Here is a 25,151-nt window from a genome sequence, read left to right on the forward strand (position 1 = left end):
GAGCATTTAGACCAGTTATGAAAACTTGCCAAAAGCACTTCCTGCCGGACAACTTTCTTTGTAGCAGGAAAAGAAAATGTCCAAAGTGTGGCCGGGTAACCATTTTGTTCACCATTCTTTTAGCTAAGAAAGATAACAAGAGAAGTACAAGACCTCATTATATAAAGGCCCGTTTCAGTATAATATATATTGCATTACAATTGAATCTGATGGATAGATCTGAAGCTGATCTTATTAAATATTATACCTTGTAATTAAAAATGTATATTCAAAAGTTATCAAACAAACCGGGGGAAGTTAAAAGCATTAGCCTTTGGATTATAGTGGAGTCAAAGTATTGGAGTAGGTACACTTAGTTATGGTCCGCCACAATTTGGCACCAAACAGCATAAAAATAAGATTTTGAAGCACAAATCTAACAAATTAAACTACACATCACAAAAATGATGCAAGGAATTATTTATTTACTGAACTATGGTCACAACAACAGAGACACATATCACAAACAGTTGAATTCATCCTGAGAACACAGGATGAGGTGACACAGATCACCAGGAGGCTTCCTACTTGGGGCCGGACCTACAATTAGTATTTACTTTTTGGCCAACCATCCAATCAATTATTCAGAAAATGAAGGGACAAAATATTCTTCAAGGTCTGCTTGGACACTGTTACTCTTTTGCCAATTGATCTTTTTGTCAATATGGTGATTTTACATGAGGTACTTTTAACATTTTTCATGTCCACATTGTACATGTTCCCTCATGATAATTATGAGCAGCAAACATATGCACTCTCTTCGAGTGCTTGATCAAGATAGTTTAGGGAACAGAGGGGTATTGTTTTATCAGTGATACAGACATAACACATACAAATGTATTATTAAAATGATTTCACTATCACCACTGGACAACACACAGGCATGTTGTCCAGTGCAGGCAAGTCCTTCTTCTATTCATCCATGAGTTAGCTTTATTGCAGTGGTGCGGGACTGATGAAGGAGGAAGAGCAGAAAAAGGAAGATGGCGGTATTGCGTCTGTGGAGAAGAGATTCAGTCACATTCAGTTTGAAGAAATGTATATTCATTAAGTAAATTGTTACATCTTATAACAGCAGAGTGTCAAGTCAAAGTTTTCAGATCTTGAGCAAAATAATGTTTTATTGTGACCAGCAGAGGGAATCATCATTATACAATATACTTTATTATGTCATACTGTAAGAAATATCAATATCAGAGTTTTGTTTCTGTTCTCGTTTCATGTCTTGCCTGTGTTGCTTTAATATTGGTGTTTCCATAAAAGGTCATCTTTTAGCTTGCTTTATTGTCACATATATTGTTAATTATATTGTGAAGTTTAAAAGCTGGTCTCAAAGAGGCAAGCTCACTGGCTTCACATAACTTTATGCTTGCGTCTTTAGTCAACCACTATAGCAGTTGCTGCTACGTACAGCTTCCACTACAGGTGAGGCGTAATATATTTCTGTATAATTGTCGTATTTGTACTTACCATATCTAGTCCACGCTTCTCTTTCCTCTGTACATCACTGCAGAACAGGTTGAAATGACATTAGAGAAAAATAATAATTTTACTTCTTAAGTTAAATAATTGTTTGGGTGGTTACGGTGGAACTTAAAATAGTTATAAATATATTTTTGCATATTATAACGCTCACCTGTACCAAGGTTGCTGCCTGCGCAAGAGACTGAGAGGGCAGGGAAAAAAGGATTGAAATTCAGTCAAAATGCTGTCAATCATTTTAAAAATGATTCAGCTATGCCACCTTTGTTGTCCTGTGGTGCTTGAATCGTCTTTACTGCTGTTGTGCTCCAGAATACAGAAAGACATAAAATCACTAGTGCTAAAACTTTTCCGTTAAGAGCATAAACAGAGGGTTAACTTTTAATATAAGAAACAAAAGGACACATTAGCGCCAAACTAAATTCCTATATTATTTATCATCATAAACAACTGAGAGAGATGTCTCAATCCTACCTGAGTAGATCCTCTGGGCGCAGAAGAGGACTTTGGTGCCCTCTGGTGAGAGCGGAGCCACCACCACAGTGTAGACATCCCCACACTGGATGTTGGGAACATCACAGCTGCTCTCCCCGGGGGAGGCGGTGCAGGTGTAGTTGTTCCTGCTGCCCACCAGCTCTGTGACATAGCTGTGGCTGCTGCCAGCACCGCGCCAGTGCACCCGCAGAGAGCTGTGGGCCATCCCATAGAGCCGGACGCCTGATGGACAGCAGGCACCTGAGGGAGAGAGAGACATGACGTGAGGTTTCTGCAGTGGCTTTAATGTCTGAAAGATAACCAGCCCTTTCAAAGAGAGCATGACAAAAATTGTTTTAATTTTTGGAAAATATTTCACCGATCTGTCAAATGTTAATCCTGACGCCCATGAACAAAGCAGTCAAGAAATGGCTTTGAATTTAAAGTGTATTTTGTTGTTTTACAAAAAGGGTATGCACTCTACTGTTTTGTGTGGGTGTCAGAGCGCCATCTATTTGGCCACGAAGATAATGCTAAATGGTTAGATTAATAGAAGTAGGCTTACATTTTTCTGTAATTTACAAAACTATTTATAGTTTTTTATAGCAGCTACATTCTTTAAACATTTAGTTATGTTTTTACTTTGGAGGATTGTCCTCAGATTGTTTTTAATCTTAAAAACAACTACAAAAATGTGAGAACACCTTTTGTGCAAATAAATATAAAAAGCATTTCAAATCCAATTTTATTGAAAATGATTAACAGATTCCTACTTTTATATATATATACATACCATAAACAATCTTAGATATGTATTGCTTCTTTTTTTATAATAAAAGTGTCATGTCAGTGCTTTCTCGTAGATACACTACAGTTGCAAAGTATTTTCTTTTCATTGGAAGAAAACCCAATCACTCACTGGACGAGAAGCCCTCATAGGAGCAGTTTGACCGGCGCCCGCTGTGGCTGATCGCCTCCATGGTGACGGTGTAGTTGGTCCCACAGGTGATGCATCCCATGAGGCAGTGGGAGTCCATGGTGTGGCAGCGGGCGTGACCACGCGTTGATGTTAGGGAAGTGATGAATGTATGCGCCCCTTTAGCGGGAGACCATGACACATTGCTCATTGCCTGCGTCACCTGATCCACCACCTGATCCACCGGGCAGCACGGTCCTGTAGAAGAGGATAAATGTAGTGTTGAGGAGTGGAACACAAAACTACCATCTGTATCAAAGTCAGAATCCCTATATTCGTCCCACAGAGGGGACATTTACATTCGTTACAGCAGAAAAGAGCAAAAGACAGCTTGATATTAACTAAGAAATCAGTTTTTATTACAAATATATCTGTGTTCGTATTCCATGCTGAGGAACCCTGAAGGCGTTCTTGAGGCTGTAGGTGGCGCTACACGTCACTAGCATGCCATTATATTGTTGTTTTTAAGTCCTGCCCGTACTTTATAATAAAATGGTTCAATCACAACTTTTGACCACTCACCTGTTTCCAACAATTCAGAGTAGCTGGGTAAACCCAAGCCTGCGGGGCTGGTTGCTATGACGCTGACTTCAAAGTTAGAGCCACAAGGAAGGTCAGTGATGTCGCAGCTGTTTCCGTCTGTGTTGCAGGTGCGTGTGCCGTCATCTCCCGACGCTGTCACGGTGTAATTAGCAAGCCTGTTGTTTGGAGTCCAGCTGACACTGAAGCAGGAGGAGTTTCTCTGAGTCAACATCAGATTCATCGGCATGCATGGAGCTGACGGGTGGAGGAAAAGAAGAATTAAGAGCATGATCAAACCTTTGAGACTACTCCACATACAGTACATGAGGAATGGATGTGAAATTAATTAATTGGCTGTAGGCCTATGTGTAGTTTTAAAAGATACTGTATAGCTCTCTGATGACCAGTCTAGTTAATAATATTAGATATCAAGCATTTGAAGTCATTCAAAAACGTTTTAACTGATGTTTTACTGCCGTTTAAATGGGAAATCTGAAAATGAAATAAAGTGGGAAACTTTACAACTTCAAAATGTAACTGGATATTTGCTGGATACATGTGGGCACACGTTTCCTACCTGTGATTTGTGTGTGAGCTTTGCATGCCCGGTTGCATCCGCTGATGTCGTTGCAGGGTGTCAACACCACGCTGTAGGAACTGTCGCAGCTGAGGTCAGAGAGGGCGCACACCGGAGCCGTGTCGTTACACAGGATGACCTCTGAACTGTCTGCAGCTCGAGTCTGGTACAGCTCTGCCCCCCGAGAGACCGTCCACGTGATCTCAAACGTGTCAGTGCTCACGGCGGAGATGGATACACCCTCTGGACAACAGGGCACTGAAAGACACACAGGGGGTGTGATACACAGAAAATCATGAATTCAAATCGGTCCCCTCAGTGGACACTTACAGGTGGTGTAGTTGAGAACCTGTCCTTCAGGACTGCTGCCAGCCTGGTTGAAGGCCATCACAGACATCAGGTATGTGTGGCCACATGTGCAGTTGTAGGTGCAGCTCCTGCTGGTGGTGTTGCAGCTCTCCTCTGCACCGTCTCCTCTCTTGATGAAGGCTGTGTAGCTGTTGACGCGAGTCATCGTGTCCCAGGTCAGCGTGCAGCTTCCTTCTGCCGACTCCACAACAGCCAGAGACTGTGGGGGACAGGGGACTGACGGACAGGACAGCAGGGAGTTTAGTCATATTTTAATGACAGAGGGTTTCAGAGCAAGCCATCATTTTTTAATCCATATCTAGCACTAATGTTAGAATTCTACATGCAACATAATAATGTTTCTCATTAAACAACTAAATGTAATCATAACTCTTGTAGCGAAGTGTATGTTCAAAGTATCCGTTTTATTTCATTGCATATTAGATTTAATCTATTAAATTGATGAGAAAATTAAGACTTCTTCTGATGGGAAGAAAAAGCTTTATGTATTTTATGTTTGAAGAGAATGTGAAGATTGAATCATCTTATAGCGGTCTCGTAAACAGATCGTAAATATGCAAAGACAAATAGATTTCTTGTCAACTTTCAAATTAAACCATTTTAATAATCCATTAATGGAAGGATCAGAGGTTCAAATTGATCCTGTAGTCACATTTATGGCATCGAAGTGTAAGGAACTTTGGATAAAAGTGATGCTAAATAAGATGTAATGAACTAAATAACTTCCAACCAACCAACACTTATACAGTATCTTGTGATTAATCCAATACTCCTTGCATTATTATGGCGTGCTCATTATATGTCTACGGTGCCCTATTACAAACAGATAGGTCACAAGTGTGATCGGACATAAATGTAGTCTCTAATACTCACAGGTGATGAACACCACGGGGCCGGATTGGACGCTGGGCCCGGCCTCGTCGGAGGTGCTGACCCAGACGGTGTGTACCTCTCCGCAGCCCACTGGAGACAGGGTGCAGGAGCTGGATGTGGAGTTACAGGTGAGGTTCTGGTCGCTCATCACATGGTACTGGAGGGACCCAAAGACCCCCTCATCCCATTCCCAGGACACTGAGATACCGGCCAAACCGTTATTCATCACCATGGAGACATTGGCAATAGATGGCATAGCAGGTCCTGTGAAAACATGCCCAATGATGCATTAAATACAAGTACACATATAAAACACACTAATAAGAGTAGGAGAGAAGTATAATTAGAGTAATAGTTTCTAAATTACTCTTACCAGTAATGTTTCGTGAGGAAAATATTATTACTAATAATACTGTATTCATCAGATGGCTGCCGTTCTTAGATATAGATTTCACAGCCTGAGGTTGAAAATATTTTATCTAGTTCAAACCAACACAGAGACCCACTATTTCAGCATCAAATGACTGTTTACATGTCAACACTTGTTTAGTTATTTGAACATGGCTTTATAACTAGTTCTATTTGTACAGTTTTTGTATTCTTGTGATGGCATAAGTCTTTGTGGACAAAGACACTCCAGAGAAGACCAGTGCTACCTATGTGTCTTTTTGAGTAGCCCAAGTTCAAATGTAGAACTTTTTCTTGTATGGAGTAGTTTCCTTTATGAAACAAAGGGTTTTAATACCATTTCAAACAACTTCAGTCATGTTTTATGTAGCTTATATAGGCTACATCCCATGATAATCATTTGAAGATAAATATTTTTACACACTAAAAAAAAAGTTCTGTGACTGTGGCAAGTTTATTTAAATTTGCAAGCCTAGTTAATATTTTCTCTTATCACTACAGGTATAATATTTCTTACATGATCGAATAAAAAAAAAAAGGCACATAGACTCTATATACTTACAGGAGCAATCATGGGTATTTCCCACACACAGAAAAGAGTCTCGGTGCACGCTTACTTGTCATCTGGTCGATGTACAGACTGTCCTCTCCCTGGCGGCCCTCGAGGTCCCAGGCGAAACCCTTTATGACGTAGACTGAGCCCATATCCAGGCCGGAGACGATCCAATTGGTGTTGGAAGTGTTGTGCGTGATGATGGTGGTGTTCCAGGCAAACTTGTACAGAGACAGGCTGTACTGGACAGCGTTGGCAACAGGAGCCCAGGACACAGTGATGCTGTTGTTGCTGGGAGAGGAGGCGGAGAGCTGAGGAGGGGCCAACACTGGGGGACAAAGTTTAACATTATGAAGCAATTAGGGCGACTGTACTTTGAGTAAATATGTTTCTCTTGACTTTGATTGTTGCTTACTTAGTCATTTAAGATGTATGCTTTTGAAGCCAAGTCTTAAGGGAATAAATATCTTGAGTCATGTTTCTGGTATGTTTTACAGCAGTTAAGTCCTAGTCAAGCCCTTACTTTTTGTGAATCAATTTTTTTATTTTCAGTTGATCCAAACTGTGATATCAGAATGTGGGCTGCAACCAAGTATCAGCCACTTCACAGACTTTTATGCACCTACTAAAAAAAAAAAAAAAAAAAAAAAAAAAAAAAAAAAAAAAGTTTTCATGTTGTTTCTGAATAAGTGAGCAATCAATCTCACATGCGAGTGGAAAGCTTCTGTTATAATTTCAAAAAATGGTGGATGTATAAATAAATCCACCTATAGTGTAGTTATTCTCAATCTTACATATACAGAAACCTACATTCAAGGAAGCAAAATCAAAGGTGAATAATGGCAAACATGGCGAACAAAAACGATGAGACTGCCTGCAGCATGTTATTTTTTTACTCATGTGGATCAGATAGTCCCCTTGGGAGGGAGTAGAGAGGTGCCAGCCATGTTCTCACGATCAGGTCCTCCTATTGTGTTCAACAGAGAAGGGTCCGGTATACTTACCGTCTTTACTGGAAAGACCCCAAGCCATTGAACGGTAAGAAAAACCCTGGATTCTTTTTGCACAAAAACTGAAGATAATGTGTGTATTATTCCATGACAGGACTGTATACTCTGCTAAGAGACAATGAAGGAGATCAAGTGACTTCTACAGGGTATGGAGACTGAGAAGAACAGCGCATATTGTTTCTTACTGAATATGTGACTCATTGCTATAATCCAGCCCTTGGGGGTTAATTGTTTACCCACTGAATACATTTGAGGTTTTGTTTCTCAATCTTGAATTATGGACACTAACACTACCTGTCTTTGCAGTCACAGAGGAAGATGGCTGGCTCTGGCCTCCACTGTTCACAGACATGATGCTGAGTGAGTACTCTGTGTACGGGTCGAGGGACTCAATCTCAGCGGGGGAGGAGGACACGATGTTTTCTCTGATGAAGCGGTTGGGATTCTGCAATCGTATGATGTAAGATGTCGCCCCGGTCGTCAAGCTGAAAGACACGATAAAAGTCTTGCTGTCCTTCGACTTCACTGTCCGGAGGGGATCCATCACCTCAGGAGCTAAAAGATTCACAAGAAATACAGTTTGACGAGATACTACACCTTCCCAGCGGTAGTTGGCAATGCAATCCATCTTTTTACCCACAGATTTCAGGGCAAACTATTTATTTTGTGTCTGCAACAGTAGGTCAATTTGAATGTAATAAAATAAAACTATTTGCTTAAAGAAAGGCTTATTTAAATCACGAGGCACTAACAGTGACTCTTCTGTGCTCCTCATCAAAGTACCATTTAAGTGTTTAAATGTACACGTTACATTATTTATTCAGATAACAAATGTTTAAAAAACATTCTGACTGTAATGTGTGTATATATATATATATATATATATATATATACACACACATACACAAAAGTATTGGACCACCTACAGGAGCTTTTATGACATCCCATTCAAAATTCTTGGGCATTAATATGAAGTTGGTCCCCCCCCCCCTTTGCAGCTATATTAATTTCTGGAAAGGCTTTCGACAAGATATTGGAATCTCCATTCTAGTTCATCCCAAAGGTGTTCAAGTCAGGGCTCTGTGCGGGCCAGTCACATTTTTCCACACCAAACTCATCCAACCAGGCCTTTATGGACTTAGTGCACAGTCACGCTGGAACAGAAAAGGGCCTTCCCCAAACCGTTTCCACAAAGTTGGAAGCATAGAATTGTCCAAAATGACTTGGTAAGATGAAGCATTAAGACTCGCCAGAAAAACAACCCCATAGCATTGTCCCTCAAACTTTACAGTTGGCACAATGCAGTCCGGCAGGTAACGTTCTCCTGGCATTCGCCAAACCCGTCCATCAGACTGCCTGATAGAGAAGCGTGTTTCGTCACTCCACGGAACACGTTTCCACTGCTTCCACTGCTCTGCATGGCAGCACTCCAGTGGCAGCACTCCGCAGTTATTGAGTCAGCAGAGCTTTGGCGACTTTTAAGCACTCTGCGCCTCAGCACTCGGCGACCCCGGTCTGTAACTTTACGTTGTCTTTACGTGAGTTGCTGTGGTTCCTAAACCCTTAGACTTTGCAATAATAACACTTACAGTTGATCGTGGAATATTTACGAAAGACGACATTTCACGAACTGACTTGTTGCAACGGTGGCATATTACAGTACGTTCAAATTCAGTGAGCTCTTTAATAATAATTAACATTTATAAAGCGCTTTTCTTGGTGCTCAAAGTGCTTTAGAACGACCCATTATTTCACAAATGTTTGTAAAGGCAGACTGCAGGTGCTTGATTTGATACACCTGGTGGCAATGGGACTGAATGAAACACCTGTATTCAATGATTAAGGAGTGTCCCAATACTTTTGTATATACACACACGATATGTAGGCCTATATAATTAGTTTGCCCGAATATCAGAATAAAACGGTAGGCCTACTCTACTAACTTAACTAAAACACATGCACCAGAACGTTTTTTGTGTGTGATGAAACTAAACAAGAATAAAACACTCAGTTAATTGCTTTAACATCACAAGGTTACCTCACCTGAGGAAGAATCGATAGTTCCAGTGTTTAGTATCTCTTGAACATTATCCAGAGCTGCAACTGTGAATGTATACATGATGTTTGGGGACAGAGAGTTGATGGTGCCCATCACTGTGTTTGGACCAAACACGGCATAACCAACGGGGTTGCCTGGGGAGTTCTGGGGGGTGGCGATGACCTTGTATGAGCTGGCTCCGTAGACCCTGGTCCATCTGAGAATCGCGCTCTTCGATGTTGCAGAGAACACGGATACTTCGATATCTGATGGGAGAGCATCTTTATAGTAGCCTACTTTTTTACACCCTGAGAAATTGATTCATTTACAGATACATATACCATCAATACTGTGTGCCCTTTCATTCTCATATGAAAATGATATTACCATCTGCAGTGTAGTTATGGTAAAATACATACCTTTTGCTGCAGCCTGCAAATGTAGATAAGAAAATAAAAACGGTTATGGTTTTATATGACATTCAAGTTCCTACTACTTATCTGTAACATTGTATCACTCCTTTTTAAAAACAGGATTTCTGAGCCTGAAATGAAATAAGCAAAATGACTATAACACATTTTAGTCCGTTACTTTACCTGTGAGCATATGCTCAGCAAGACAAACATCGCTGGCCACTTCATATTTTCTTGAAGTAAAATGTCAAAAATGACTTCTCTCCTCACACAATGCAGCTTCTGTTTGATTCAAATGCTTCTCTCTTCAAGGTGTCACCTTGTTCTGAACATACTGTGTCTGTGCTGGTATAAATAGTTGCATTTGGTCCCTCCCACTGAAGCAATTGACCAGTCACAGTGACGTAGCGTAATAGAGAGGCGAAGTCCCTCCCCTTCCGGTGGACCTCCAGGGGACCTTATTTCGGAAAGATTATGTATTGAAGTCAATGGCGAGAGAAAGATTATCTTTCGATCCCGTTTGAATTGTGCCACGAATTACACATATGATGCTGTTCAATTTAAAAGATAATTTTGCAAGTCAAAAAAATAAAAATGTGTCTTAAAACTGTGAAGTAACACATTTATTTGTGTGAAACCATGGACGTAGTGTCCGTGACGTCACGCATAGGATTCTGCAGAGTTGCCGTGAAGCCCTTAGTAGGCGGAGTCGGCCACTAACGGCTCGACTGTGACGTCAGAGTCTAATCCCGCCTTCTCCAAATAAGGGGGCAAAGAGGCGAGACCTGCTGCCTCCGAACTGGAAGTAAACAGAGCTAGCTCAGGCTAAGAAGCTAAGCTAACATGAAATACATGCATACCAAGTTACTGCTAACAGTGTAGTTCCCCTATATAAACGTTACATTCATAATCAAATGAGACAATCTGCAAGATAATTAGCTATATTTTGTTATTCTTAATGCTTGTCATTCACACGTTGAGAAAAGACAGACTCCACCGCCCGGAGCCGCAGTGGGCTAGCTCTGGGACGCCGGCTGGAGCTAGCCCCCTGCGGCTCCGTTAGCTCCGGCGGCCACCACTGGGATAATTGGGTCCCCTATTAACATTTGCTCCCGTTTAGCATTATGGGTGTCTTAGCCATAGACTATAAAAGTCTTACCCAAGGCTGAATCATAAACTAAAATGTATATGTATGCATAAAGGGTTACGTCCTTAGCTAGTAACAAGTAACAAGCTAAGCTACCAAGCACACAAACACCTGCGAACGAGGTTAATATATGGAAGCAAACAAGAGACAGAAGTATTTGAATTTTATTAGACACCGAATTTATAGCATTGAAAATAATTACTTTGAAAATCATGTATCTGAATGTTTTTGCTCCGAATTTACCTATGTGAAATAAAAATGTAAAAATTCAAGTGAAAAAAATTCGAATGTTCAAATTCAGATCCCAAAAATTCAAGTGAAAACAATTCGACGTCAAAAAATTCGGTGTATAAAATTCGATGTCCAAAATTGCGATGCAGCATCATCCGGGCTACTTAGACAGGATAAGCAATCGAGCCCTAATGCAATCAAACCGACTTCTGGCCTATCAGAGCACGGCTTTGTCAGTCATGTGATCACAACAACCCGGGAGAACAATTACGGAGAACAGTGGGGCTTGGGTAAGTAGTCAGTTTGTGCTCTTTATTTTACAAGCAGTGAGGGCTCGACAGCATTTGTATCTTACATTAGCTAGCTAACTGAGTGAAGTAGCCTTGTGCCTTGCTGTTAGCAAGCTCCGTAGTTATCATTAATTGAAGTGAATCACTTTACCGTGTCCTTTTGTATGTGGGGGGGTGTGACGGTTTGCAAAGTAACGTAACGATCACTTCGGTTAGATAAGTCAAGTAGACCATGCTCCACTATACAAATACTCTCTTACAAAAGCCCTGCATTTAAACATGTTAATGTTACTTTAGTAAAAGTATGCTAGTATAATTAGGAAAGTGTTGTTAAAGTATTTAAAGTAGACACAAGTTATACTATTATATTATATTATTTGATTTATTGTTATTACCGATGCACGAGTTGACTTAACTGTTGTTGTTGTTGGAGCTCATTTTGAACAATGAGCTAACTAATTATTACTTTCATAATGGTTTAATGTGCTGACTATTTTCTACATTAATAGATGAAGGTCTGGTTTGTTCAAACTCTCAAAATAGTAGGACATGCTGTCATAATTAGTCCGAAGTGACACCTGTACAATGTTAAAGCTGTTAGATAAATGTAGTGAGGTAAAAACTAAAGTATTCAAGATAGTGTAGTGGAAAAGAGATAATGTTTTTTTTTTTTTTTTAAATGTTACTAAAACAAAATCTCTTGTTTTGGACTGACAGTAATGATTCAAGAAATAGTAAATAAATACACATAAATACACAATAGTAAATAAATACACATCAATCTGTGTGCATTTGTTGTGGATGGAACACAACAAATGGTGCTCTTACCTGTGATGCCTCCTCCAAACATTATAACCAGACTGTATCATTCAAACTATAAGTAACAGTTCTAGCTACTTGACTTTAGACAAATAATTCAAAAGACAAAAACACAATTTATTGAAAGACCAATCTTTATTTTACAGTGCCTCTCCTTTTGTTTGTATTATTAAACCCTTTCAATCTAAAAAACTGAGCAACTCAACAGTTAACTTTATATTTCTTATTGTCCAAAGCATCTATTACACTATTTGTTCCCCTCTCATATTCACAGGATGGATTATTAGAGACTTTGGGGGAAACCTCAGCTTTATGAACGTCCTGTCTGTTGGTTTGGCCGGAGAGGACTGAGGGTCTTTCCCAAAAAATGGTGATGGTTCATGCTTGATAACTTTTAGTTCACATTTCAATAAATTGTATTTGCACTCCTTTTGTCCGTTATTCTTACTGAAAATGTTAAGTTACACATTCACATCTGACTGAAGATTGGCACCATGTATTTATGACGTTGCAAACTCTGCGGTACAAGGCACAAGTATTGTGAAGCTCATAAAGTGAGGCAAATGCATTTGATCAGCTGACTTTTTTTTGTTGCCAAACTTTATAGGCCTGACAATAATCACACTGTCTCTGAGGTGCAACGTAAAACACAAAACAACACACAAATGAAGTTCCTGTTAGACTACAAAACTAGTCAGTGTGCAGGTCTTTGTGTTACAATATACGTGTCTCTTAGTGAATGTCCTGTACTGCTCTTATATCTCATCACATCAGCTTCTCCTTTCCCTCTTGGATGTTCTTCTGGACCTTCAGAGAAAGAGAACATGGTGAAGCAGTCCTGTCTCTCAGGCGTGTCCTTTCCTAACAGAAATATCAAAAAACATATTATTGCAGAGCAAGTGTGTTATTTAAGAAAGAGGTGTGTTTGTTTGTTCAGGGGCTATAAATATAATGATTTTTTATTTTTTTTTGAATGTGTTTTTTTAAATCCAACAGTGTACTACAAAGATAATCAGGTTATGAATAAACCGTTCTAAATTCATCAACATTGAAATAAATGTATTATTAAAATAATATTTAACTGTTGTAAAAATTAGTGCAACTGTAGAAGCTTGCTCTGTCCGGTTGTCTCACTGAAACAATCACTTTTACATGTTGTTTACAGTCAGTATGCAGCAGAGACAAAGGGTCATAGTTCTCACTATGTTCAATCATATTTGCCTTAAATACATTGAAATGTGAAAGTTGAACAAAAAAGTGATGTTGCTTGGTAAAATGTAAATGTAACCTTTTGCTAAGAAAGTACACTCCACATCACTGATGTGCAGGTGATCTAGTATTTAGTCTTGTTTAATGGCATGTATATCAGTGTATTAGAGTCATTACTTTATGCATTCTTTGTAAAGTATGAAAAAGGTATACCTTGGAATACGTGGTGAAGTTCTCTGCTGCTAAGAGTCCAGATCTGTCTCTCCTCCTCTGGTCCAGCCTGTCTGGATCACCTTAAGGACACTTTGAACAAACAGATGTAAAGTTACATGCGTGGCTTAGAGACTTCTTTACATGCAAACAACTTTTTATCTTCTTTTAAAAAAAGGTCATAATCTTATTGTTTTACTTAAGAAATTGCTGGATATCACAGTCCTCATACTGTATCAGTTTGATTGAGTATTATTGTGTAGGTCCTTTTTATTTTACTGTTACTTTGGATGAGTTAAGTCAGTCAAATTAATTTGTTTTCAAATGCTTTATTCATATGTATCACTCACGTAAGACACAAACCTATTTAACAAATGCAATGCAATGGATAAGCTTCATTTCGACTAAAGTCACAGATAACGTCATACTGTATCTAATATTTAAACAAATCATTTCCTTGTCACTAAAGCATTGACTACGCTATTCATCGTCCTTAAGTCCAAAGTCCCCGGCCGGAAGTCCCCGGAGTTGGGGACTGGCTTCAGTATAGTAAGCCTTCCAATCGCCAGAACGGCGACACCTCCTCATCTCCACCGCTTCCATGTTTTATTTTGTGTTGCCATAAGTTAGTCTCTCTGCGTTTCTGCGCTGGGCTAATGATAATGCTAATAATGCTAATGCGAGGATAATAAAATGGCGGCTTTTTGGGAGTTTTACGGGGCGTGGTTTGTAATCTGCCCAGCCAATCAGAAATATAGCTCTTTTCTCACAAAAGAGCCGCTCGAAAGTCCCTGCTAGAGAGCAGCAGGGATTTGTAGTCTTTCTAGTTGACTAGTAGAAGGGCGGGACTTCGAGTGGTGCAGTGACGGGTCCTAAAACCCGGAAGTAAGCTGTGCATGGGTTTCCTCCATCGATGTATAAGGTTCCCACCGGTTCCCTCCATGGATATATAATAAGGTTCCCTCGACAAAAATAAATGGGATTTCTCCATAGGATTTTGGAAAATAGTTCTAAATAAGGTCTGTGGAAAAAGAACCTGTTAGATAAATGCACGTTTTGTTCAGCCGGATAATATCCACATGTCCCTACTTTTATAATTTTGTAATCATAAATCTATCGATTAGATTTATGATCTACTCGATAGATTTATGATTAGAAAATTCTACAAGAGGCTACTGAAAGCAATCTCGTTGCTGTCTGTGCAATTTACTCGGCGGACTTTTTTTTTGCTTACTTTAACATAATCTTTCATGGTGGGGCTAAGCCATTTCTTGGTATGGCTTTAGCCTACCCCAGCCATACCCTGGATACTCTACTGTATGGGTCTGAAAAAGGAATTGGACTTCCTCTACCTTAAGGCCTCAAAGCATTTCCATTCACATTGAGATGTAAAAAAATACTCTATACTGTTGATGAGCTTTCATTATAGAAAAGCTATTTCTGCCAGGAATGTAAAAAAGAAGAAATATTTTGAGTAAAGACAAATAACATTATGAGGTAGCGAGTAGGGATGTCCCGATCACCTTTTTGTGCTCCCGATCCGAGCATTTGATTTTGACAATCTGCCGATACCGATTTTTCCCGATCCGATCTTTATGCAATGCATTAAGAGAAAAAAAGGTAACAGATAACGGCTGGTGATCCAACGCGATGAATTCAGCTATCTTGGCTGTTATTTTTTTTGGCCTTTTCACTGTTCTGGGGTAGTTTCTCTTTCCTTTTAAAAGTCTCTGAAAGTGTTGGTTGTTTCAGTGCCCGTACCTGAGTGGCCGCTGTGTAGCCTACTCGTCGTGTTGTTTGTGTTTGTTTCTCAGGTGGCGTATTAGATTGGTCGTGTTGAACGTAGCTCTGTTCTTTCCACCACGCGGAACCTCCGCCTTGCAAACATTGCATCTGGCTGTTACACTGCCTTCACTTTAAATTTTATAATACTTCCAAATTCCTGACATTTTCTCTGTCCCGACTCCCGAGTCACCAGCTGAACGTAGCCTCTCGCTAGCTTACTGCTACTATTAGACACTGCTCACTGCCCACTCTGTTGCCAGATTTGAGAGAAATAAGCAACCTGGGGGGTATACTGCGAAGCAGGATTTTCGCTTAGCCGGCTAAATTCAGGGAAAACTCCGGCTTTCCGGTCATCCGAAGCTGGTTCTCTTTTTAGCAAGCTAGATCTCCATGGTAATATATGCTAAGCAGCTAACCTGGTCGGGACCAGGTTAGGTTGCAGGCTAAGAGCTCAACTCAGTGAAAGCACCGCCTGCTGACCAATCAGAGCTCAGTGTGCGGAGTTTAAAGTGATCAAGTCATATTACAGGAGAAAGGAAATACAGAAAAACTGCCGTCGCAGGAAAGACGGCCGGCAAAAATCACCGACTGTGTGAACGTGAACATTAATAGAATATCACCTCCCATCTTCAGAGCAATCTGACTATTATAACATTAGCGTTAAGAAAGCTTACTTAAATATCGGCCACAACATAAGTAACCGGATCAGAGTACATTAAGTACAGTCCGCGGCATATCACTTCATAATGTATCATATCTCTCCTTATCTGAGTCAGCTGAGCCGTATCTGGCCGTGCAACAATCACAGTGTCACATACTGTATGCAGAAGTATTATTTTAAGCAACACATAAGTTGACGAAACACTCGAGACAAATGTAATTGAAGTCAGATCGTGTTTTAGACGGGGCAGTGATATCATAAACCTGTTAATGTACGCAATCAAACACTTGTTCTGTTCCCAGCTGTATTCACCTTGCAGGTGCAGCTCTGTGGCTTTTATCCTGGATAAAGTGTTTAAGTCATGGATGTTTAAAGTTTAACTTCTTCATTTTTGACTAGTATTAAAGTTCACTTTTCATTCAGGAAGTATGACGCTGCGCTGTCAGTGCGCTTCTCCATGTTTGTGATTGGTCGAATGCTCCAAATACCACCCCTTTCATGTGAACGCGCACCTAACTAGATAGGACACGGCTGGCTTGAGCGATCCACTTGATAACCAGCGTCGTAGTACAGTTTAGCGAGAGCGCGTATGTTTTGGATTAAGCCAACCGGCTAACTCAAACATATCCAGGTTAGGTTTAACCAGGTTCGCAGTATAGGCCCCAGGTCTATGAAAACAAGCCCAAAAGAAGCAACACATACATGATGTTGTGTAATTTTAAACCAAAACTAAGGCCTCAGGATGACTTTAAGACGTGAACATGGTCATCTTTGTTTTGTAACATTCAATAAAAAAAAAAGTTTATAAAATTTGAGTCCCACAGAAGAGTTTTAGTTCGATACATAGAGGGGTAAAATGATAAAGAAGATGTTTAGGTTCCAGTCACAACAACATCCAAGGCACCTTATTATTTTGTTTTCTAAATAATTGTGTTTTGCGGAGCCAAACATTGTTTCCAAACAACAGACATGGTAAACAAATCACATTGCTGCTGCAGCTTTAAATATATGTTGCACTTTTAGTGGAAATGTTAATAATAAAGTAAAAATATCGAGAATACAGACATTTAAACTATATTTTTAAAATTAAAAAACGTTCTACTCTAGTTGTTCTGGCCCTAATACTCCTCCATACAAATACTTCTAAAAAAGGTATGAGTTTGTACGGAGCCCTGGAGGGTTCACAGAGAGAAAAATAAATAAAACGTGGCCACGCTTTAGTAACTCGTGCGCACGCTTTAGTAACTCGTGTGCACGCTTTAGTAACTCGTTACTAAAGCGTGCGCACGAGTTACTAAAGCGTGGCCTCGTTTTGTGTGTGTGTGGGCATTTGTTTATGATAGTATCGTTCGTTCCGGTGCACTCCGGCAGGACTATAGCACATCGACATTAAGATTAAACGAATTTCTTTCACTTGGGAATACACATATAACTATGGAGAACCAGATTTGTGTAAATTACTGTTCGTGGTAATTTGAAAACAAATGCAGGTGGTGTCGGACACACACAAACACACCGAACACGCACACACAGAGCGGAGCTGAGCACACACACACACACACACACACACACACACACACACACACACACACACACACACACACACACACACACACACACACACACACACACACACGCACACACACACAGCATGCGCCCCGGTGACAGGACATATCCTTCATAAAATGAGGGGTAATACTCTGGTAGTTCGATGTGTGTAGAGGTGTGTGTGGTTAAACGTAGAAGCCTCGATCTCTATCCAGCGGTTCTAATGAAGGGAAACGCAGTGAAGTAAACAGTAAAAGGCACCGCTCTTTGCAGCTGGGGGGTATACTGCGAAGCAGGATTTTCGCTTAGCCGGCTAAATTCAGGGGAAACTCCGGCTTTCCGGTCCTACGAAGCTGGTTCTCTTTTTAGCAGGCTAGATCTCCATGGTAATATATGCTAAGCAGGTTGCAGGCTAAGAGCTCAACTCAGTGAAAGCACCGCCTGCTGACCAATCAGAGCTCAGTGTGCGGAGTTTAAAGCGATCAAGTCATATTACAGGAGAAAGGAAATACAGAAAAACTGCCGTTGCAGGAAAGACGGCCGGCAAAAATCACCGACTGTGTGAACGTGAACATTAATAGAATATCACCTCCATCTTCAGAGCAATCTGACTATTATAACATTAGCGTTAAGAAAGCTTACTTAAATATCGGCCACAACATAAGTAACCGGATCAGAGTACATTAAGTACAGTCCGCGGCATATCACTTCATAATGTATCATATATCTCCTTATCTGAGTCAGCTGAGCCGTATCTGGCCGTGCAACACTCACAGTGTCACATACTGTATGCAGAAGTATTATTTTAAGCAACACATAAGTTGACGAAACACTCGAGACAAATGTAATTGAAGTCAGATCGTGTTTTAGACGGGGCAGTGATATCATAAACCTGTTAATGTACGCATTCAAACACTTGTTCTGTTCCCAGCTGTATTCACCTTGCAGGTGCAGCTATGTGGCTTTTATCCTGGATCAAGTGTTTAAGTCATGGATGTTTAAAGTTTAACTTCTTCATTTTTGACTAGTATTAAAGTTCACTTTTCATTCAGGAAGTATGACGCTGCGCTGTCAGTGCGCTTCTCCATGTTTGTGATTGGTCGAATGCTCCAAATAGCACCCCTTTCATGTGAACGCGCACCTAACTAGATAGGACACGGTTGGCTTGAGCGATCCACTTGATAACCAGCGTCGTAGTACAGTTTAGCGAGAGCGCGTATGTTTTGGATTAAGCCAACCGGCTAACTCAAACATATCCAGGTTAGGTTGAACCAGGTTCGCAATATAGGCCCCTGGTGCTGCTCTTCTCAGATTCTGCTGAATTACACGTTACTGCCTCCAGTGCCCTGTACGACGAAGCCAGTTCAACAGACCCTGGATATGTTTGATTTACCCGGTTTAACTAACCCTAACAAACGCGATGTCGCTAAGCGGTCCTACGAAGCTGGTTATTAACTCAGCAAATCAACCAGGGTTTCTCTGTCCGGTTGAGAGTGCGTTCACGTGAAAGGGACGGGGTTACCAACATTTGACCAATCACAAACATGGAGACGCGTGCTGACAGCGCAGCGTCATACTTCATGAATGAATAGTGTAAATAGCAAATCCTGCTTCGTAGTACAGGCCACTGGTGCCACAGAGATTTCATAAAGTGAAGGATGTTTTCCTTCTATAAAACAGCTGTGGGCCGCAGCAGATTCTGTGAGTCACGGACAGGAATCCCTCAATATAAATAAAACGAGGCCATGCTTTATTAACTCCGCACGCTTTAGTAACTCGTGCGCACGAGTTACTAAAGCGTGCGCACGAGTTACTAAAGCGTGGCCACGTTTTATTTATTTTTTCTCTCAATGAACCCTCCAGGGCCCTTTCTCATTTAATCAAATCCCCCTCCTCGACTCCTCTGTTTTCCGGCAGTGACCCGGAAATGAATTTTAGCGTGCCATGTTGAAGGACATCCCATTTCTCTAAATGCACGTCGAGGACCGAGCATCGAGCATCGAGGAGGCTCTCTGGAGGAGCTCTAACCGAGGATACACTGATGGGTCCTCCATGGTCCTCCACGGCTCCTTCGCGGATGCATTTCCGGGAACAGAGATGTTTCAAAGACTCAGCCAATGACAGCTCTGCATGCATCCCCTGGATATTATTTTAGAAACTGCTTTCATCGCGACGCGATGTTTACAGAGAGAACAGCTGTGAGGTCCTTGCAGAAAGCAGAGCAGTGTGTATAATATATATCGCTCAGTATAACAGGCCTACTCTCTTTATTTGCTTTAGTTTAGTAGTAGATATCTACAAACAAAGAGTCGATATTTTTCTAAAACCATTCAGTGCTTCACAATAAAATACACAACGGCTGTAGCCTGTTTTAGGAGCTGTATGTGCGTGCGTGCGTGTGTGTGTGTGTGTGTGCGTGTGGTACAGTGTGTAGGTGTGTGTGGTACAGTGTGTGCGTAGATGCAGCGGACAGACAGGTCTGTTGGTTTGGTGTCCTCTGCTTACTTTTAATACTTGTAAATACAACTTTTGGCCCGTAATTTATTTTCCTCATTGTAGCGACCAAAGGGGAGAGGGGGGGGATATATCCAGTCTCTGATAGTGTTACGAGTTATGAGAGTGCTCTGTTTGATTCTGAAATTGTATTTATTTATATAAATATATACACATATATATGTGTGTGTGCGTGTCCGCATCTGTAGCCTGTTATTGTCTCATTATACCGCACTGTGAATGAATCAAAGTAAATATATAAGTCATCAATCAATCAATCAATCAATGTTTATTTATATAGCCCAATATCACAAATGTTACATTTGTCTCAGTGGTCTTCACAGTGTGTACAGAATATCAGTATGACAATACGACACCCTCTGTCCTTAGACCCTCACATCGTACAAGGAAAAACTTCCAAAGAAAACCCAGTTTAAAGGGAAAAATGGGAGAAACCTCAGGGAGAGCAACAGAGGAGGGATCCCTCTCCCAGGACGGACAGACGTGCAATAGATGCCGTGTGTAAATTGAAAAGATAATACATTTGCAACATAGGTAGTCCAAATGTTTGGAAATGCATGTGTGTATAATAGGAAGATGAATCCACGAGGATATCCATCCAGGACCTATGATCCAGGACCACAGCCACGACTCAAGATCCAGCGCTCGCGATCCAGGACACAGGACCGCAGGATCATCCATGACTCCGGATCCCAGCGTATATAGACACCAAAAAGAAAGACATTTGGGGAAGCTGGGTTAATCGGAACATGAGTGTACACGGGTATAGACAGAGAGAAGGAAGAAGTAAGATGTCCCCTGACAAACTAAGCCTATATCAGCAAAACTAGGGGCTGAATCTAATCAGCCCTAACTATAAGCTTTATCAAAAAGGAAGGTCTTAAGCGCACTCTTAAAAACGGATAGGGTGTCTGCCGCCCGAACACAAACTGGAAGCTGATTCCACAAATGTGGAGCTTGATAAGAAAAGGCTCTGGCTCCCATTGTACTTTTAAAGATTCTAGGAACAACCAACAACCCTGCATTCTTGGAACGCAATGCCCTAGTAGGACAGTAGGGTATAATGAGTTCTTTAAGGTAAGATGGCGCCTGCCCATTAAGGGCTTTGTAGGCGAGAAGAAGAATTTTAAATTCTATCCTGTGTTCTATAGGGAGCCAGTGTAAGGCAGCCAGAACAGGAGTAATGTGGTCCCTTTTCCTAACTCTGGTTAGTACACGAGCCGCAGCATTTTGAATCAGCTGAAGCGACTTGATTGACTTCTTGGTACTCCCTGATAATAAAGAGTTACAATAATCCAGCCTAGAAGTAACAAATGCATGGACTAGTTTCTCTGCATCGTTTTGAGGCAAGATATGCCTGATTTTTGCAATGTTACGTAGATGGAAGTAGGCGGTCCTTGAAATTGATTTTATGTGGGCGTTAAAGGATAAATCCTGATCAAATATAACACCAAGATTCCTTACAGTCTCACTGGAGGCCAAATTAATGCCATTCATAGTTAGTATGTCTTTAGATAATTTGTTTCGTAGATTCTTCGGGCCAAGTACAATAACTTCAGTTTTGGTCGTGTTTAACATCAAAAAGTTTAAGGTCATCCACGTTTCCAAGTCCCCAAGGCAGTCCCGAATTCTATCCAGATGATTAATTTCATCAGGCTTGATCGATAAATATAGTTGAGTATCATCCGCATAACAATGAAAGTTTACAGAATGATTCCTTATAATATTGCCTAACGGAAGCATATATAATGTGAACAAAATAGGTCCGAGCACTGAGCCCTGTGGCACTCCATGGCTAACTTTGGTTTGCGTGGAAGATTCATCGTTAACACGTACAAACTGAGAGCGTTCAGATAGATAGGACCTAAACCAGCCTAAAGCAGTTCCCTGTATGCCAACTAAGTGCTCTAGTCTTTGCAATAGGATATCATGGTCGATAGTATCAAATGCAGCACTAAGATCGAGCAAAACAAGAATAGAGACAAGTCCCTTGTCTGAGGCTATTAGAATATCATTTGTGACTTTAACCAGAGCTGTCTCTGTGCTATGATGTGTTCTAAAGCCAGACTGAAAATCTTCAAATAAATCATTGTTTTTTAAGTAATCACACAACTGTTTTGCGACCGCTTTCTCAATAATTTTTGAGAGGAACGGAAGATTAGAAATAGGTCTATAGTTGGCTAAAACCTCTGGATCGAGGTTGTGCTTTTTAAGAAGCGGTTTTATCACTGCTACTTTGAATGATTGTGGAACATAGCCTGATAATAAAGACATATTCATAATATTTAATAAAGAAGTGCTAATTAATGGAAAAACTTCCTTCAACAGCTTAGTTGGAATTGGGTCTAACATACACGTTGATGGTTTAGAAGAGAGAATCATTGAATGTAATTGTTCAAGGTTAATGGCTGAAAAGCATTCTAGTTTACTATCTAGTGTAATATTAGAACTTACGATTCCGGGAGCTGTTGATAACACTATACTGGTCGAAGGCAAGAGGTCATTAATTTTGTTTCTAAGAGTAACAATTTTATCGTTAAAAAAGCACATAAAATCATTACTACTGAGTGCTAAGGGAATAGAAGGCTCAATCGAGCTGTGGCTCTCTGTCAGCCTGGCTACAGTGCTGAAAAGAAATCTTGCATTATTCTTATTCTCATCTATTAATGAAGAGTAGTAGGCTGCTCTCGCTTTACGCAGTGCTTTCTTATATTCATTGAGAGTAATATGCCAAATTAAACGAGATTCTTCAAGTTTAGTGGAACGCCATATCCTTTCAAGTTGTCTAGACTTTTGCTTTATTTTGCGGGTTTCGGCATTATGCCATGGAGCTAATCTATGTTGTTTTATTTTCTTCTTTTTCAAAGGAGCAACAGAATCTAATTTTATTCGCAGCGCATCTATAGCACTATCAACAACATGATCAATTTGGTAGTTTCCTCCCCTACATGCAGACATGCTATCGAGTTAAGTATTGGTTGAATCTCTTCCTTAAATGTGGCTATAGCACTAACAGATAGGTTTCTGCTGGAAGAGCTTTTGACTAATGCTTTGTAGTCTAGTAACAGTACTTCAAAAGTTACTAAGAAATGGTCGGATAAAGCAGGATTATGCGGTTCGACTAATAGTTGCTCAATTTCAATACCATAAGTCAGAACAAGGTCGAGAGTGTGATTATAACAGTGGGTTGGTTTATTTACACTCTGACAGAAACCAACAGAATCTAATATAGAGTTAAATGCAACAGTAAGGCTATTTTTATCATCGTCAACATGAATATTAAAGTCACCTACGATAATTACTTTGTCTGTTTTAAGAACCAAAGTTGATAAAAACTCAGAGAATTCTGATAAGAATTCTGAATAAGGACCTGGTGCACGATACACTGTAACAAATAAGATTGGCTGCAAAGTTAAGTCATCATGAACACATCTGTCCATCAGACAGAGGCTGCTGTGCCTTCTGACGTCTCTTTAAAATGACCGCTCAGAGGAGAGGAGTTCTCATTTCTCTAACCGCCTGCTGCTTCCCCTCCTCTCTCCTCGGTTCCCCTCCTCGGCTCCTCCGCTCGCATCTCCTGTGGGCGGGACTAAGTATCGAGGATAGGAGTCGAGGAGGGGAGTCGAGGAGGGGAGTTCGAGAAATGAGAAAGGGCCCGGGGCTCCGTAAATTTGAATAAACCAGTTTAAAAACAATCAATGGACACAACTTGTAACTGCATCGCCAAAGCTCCATAGGCCTACTGCTATTGTCAAAAAATAAATTGTATATGTTCAGTTATTATAAACACATTTTCACACCTCTTCCAGACTTAAGGAGACATGTAAACAGTATTACAAACTGTCAAATAGAGCTCAAGCAATTAGTTAATCTATCAATTAGTCAACTTGAATATGGATTCATTGTTTCCAATTTTATATCAATATTTTAATTTTAAATAACCTGAAAACCTGTGTGACTCTTGGAAACTGAGCAGATGTTTTCATCTGTTTTATCAAGGACAGGAGATCTAATGAAAGAAGAAAAATGATCAAAGTATAGTAAACATGCATATTAATTTGGTATAAAACATTTCAAACAGTCTCCTGTATCATACAAAGGAAATACTTTTATTTTGTAATACAAACCAAAATGAGAACACACAACTTAAACTGAAAACAAGAGAAAATAACTTAACCTAAACGTAATCCCAAAATAATTTACAAAAATGTAATCTGAACTCAAACTGGATTCAGACCAACTGTCAGTCACATCTGCTGCTCCCTCTGATTGGTAGAGAGACAGAGAGCAGGAATCTGATTGGTAGTGTTAATCATAGATTGTACATATAAAATATGTAACCTTTCTGACAGTTTTTAATTAAGTTTCCAGTTCTGGTTTGTGTCTGTCTGTTGTTCAGGGGTTTATTTATACTTCCATAGTAGAGGGACAGTCTGGATCAGTTTCTGTGTGATCTGGCTGTATCTGAAACACACTCTGGATCAGTTTCTGGATGCGGTCTAGGATGATCTGGTTGGAGCTGCAGCAATCTTCAGGTCCGTACGGTGGCGTGATGGTCAGGACCCCGGCCACCCTCAGCTCATCCCCCTCCTCCTCCACCGGGATCCGGTTCTTCTCCAGCCAGCTCCGGACGCCAGCTCTTCTCTTCCTCAGCTCCTCCGGGTCCAGCCTGCGGGTCTTCGCGGGGAGGAAGGAGCTCTGGAGGCGCTGTGTGGTCTCCTCATCGGCCTCCTGCAGCACCTCCACCTCCTCCACAGCATGGCCCATCACCACCTGCACAGAAGCACCCCCATCCTCCTTGAAGTTCACCAGGACCAGACTGGCGGACACCGGGTCCACGGTGAGCAGCCAGCCGCGGCGCTCCTCATCTTTTCCCGCCTTCACCTTCACCTGTTTGTTGACGTAACGCATCCACTGCAGCGGACCCAACAGAGGCCAGTCGCACTGCATCACTGCGGTCCACCTCACGAATCGATATACGGATATATTCCTCTAGTTTAGGG

The 25,151-nt window shown here is 40.8% G+C and overlaps 2 protein-coding genes across 2 annotated transcripts; both read right to left on the reverse strand.

The window, feature by feature from the left end:
• Positions 1-423: 423 nt before the first annotated feature.
• Positions 424-10,040, reverse strand: LOC117445131 (fibronectin type III domain-containing protein 7-like). Its single transcript, XM_034080555.1, has 14 exons — positions 9,918-10,040; positions 9,741-9,753; positions 9,327-9,587; positions 7,578-7,838; positions 6,338-6,601; positions 5,313-5,576; positions 4,401-4,655; positions 4,071-4,328; positions 3,494-3,748; positions 2,915-3,169; positions 1,996-2,256; positions 1,676-1,705; positions 1,510-1,546; positions 424-1,037 (listed from the first exon to the last, which is right to left on the reverse strand). Exons 1-13 carry the CDS (start codon positions 9,960-9,962, stop codon positions 1,515-1,517), a joined length of 2,454 nt encoding a protein of 817 aa, XP_033936446.1. The 5' UTR covers positions 9,963-10,040; the 3' UTR covers positions 424-1,037; positions 1,510-1,514.
• A 14,196-nt stretch (positions 10,041-24,236) lies between these two features.
• gemin6 (gem (nuclear organelle) associated protein 6) lies at positions 24,237-25,098 on the reverse strand. The gene has a single exon (XM_034081020.2). The coding sequence runs from the start codon at positions 25,096-25,098 to the stop codon at positions 24,556-24,558; it is 543 nt and encodes a 180-aa protein (XP_033936911.1). The 3' UTR covers positions 24,237-24,555.
• Between the last annotated feature and the right edge of the window lie 53 nt (positions 25,099-25,151).

Source organism: Pseudochaenichthys georgianus, chromosome 4 (genome assembly GCF_902827115.2).
Source record: "Pseudochaenichthys georgianus chromosome 4, fPseGeo1.2, whole genome shotgun sequence".
Lineage (NCBI taxonomy): Eukaryota > Metazoa > Chordata > Actinopteri > Perciformes > Channichthyidae > Pseudochaenichthys > Pseudochaenichthys georgianus.

What these genes read in the sequence shown, in the direction of transcription:
- LOC117445131 (XM_034080555.1), bottom strand. Translation starts at nt 9,962, where the DNA reads ATGAAGTGGCCAGCGATGTTTGTCTTGCTGAGCATATGCTCACAG. An exon ending in CGCCCAGAGGATCTACTCAG is followed by an intron (nt 1,706 to 1,995) that starts GTAGGATTGAGA and finishes CTGCCCTCTCAG; the next exon opens with TCTCTTGCGCAGGCAGCAAC. An exon ending in AGGCAGCAACCTTGGTACAG is followed by an intron (nt 1,547 to 1,675) that starts GTGAGCGTTATA and finishes CCTGTTCTGCAG; the next exon opens with TGATGTACAGAGGAAAGAGA.
- gemin6 (XM_034081020.2), bottom strand. Translation starts at nt 25,098, where the DNA reads ATGCAGTGCGACTGGCCTCTGTTGGGTCCGCTGCAGTGGATGCGTTAC.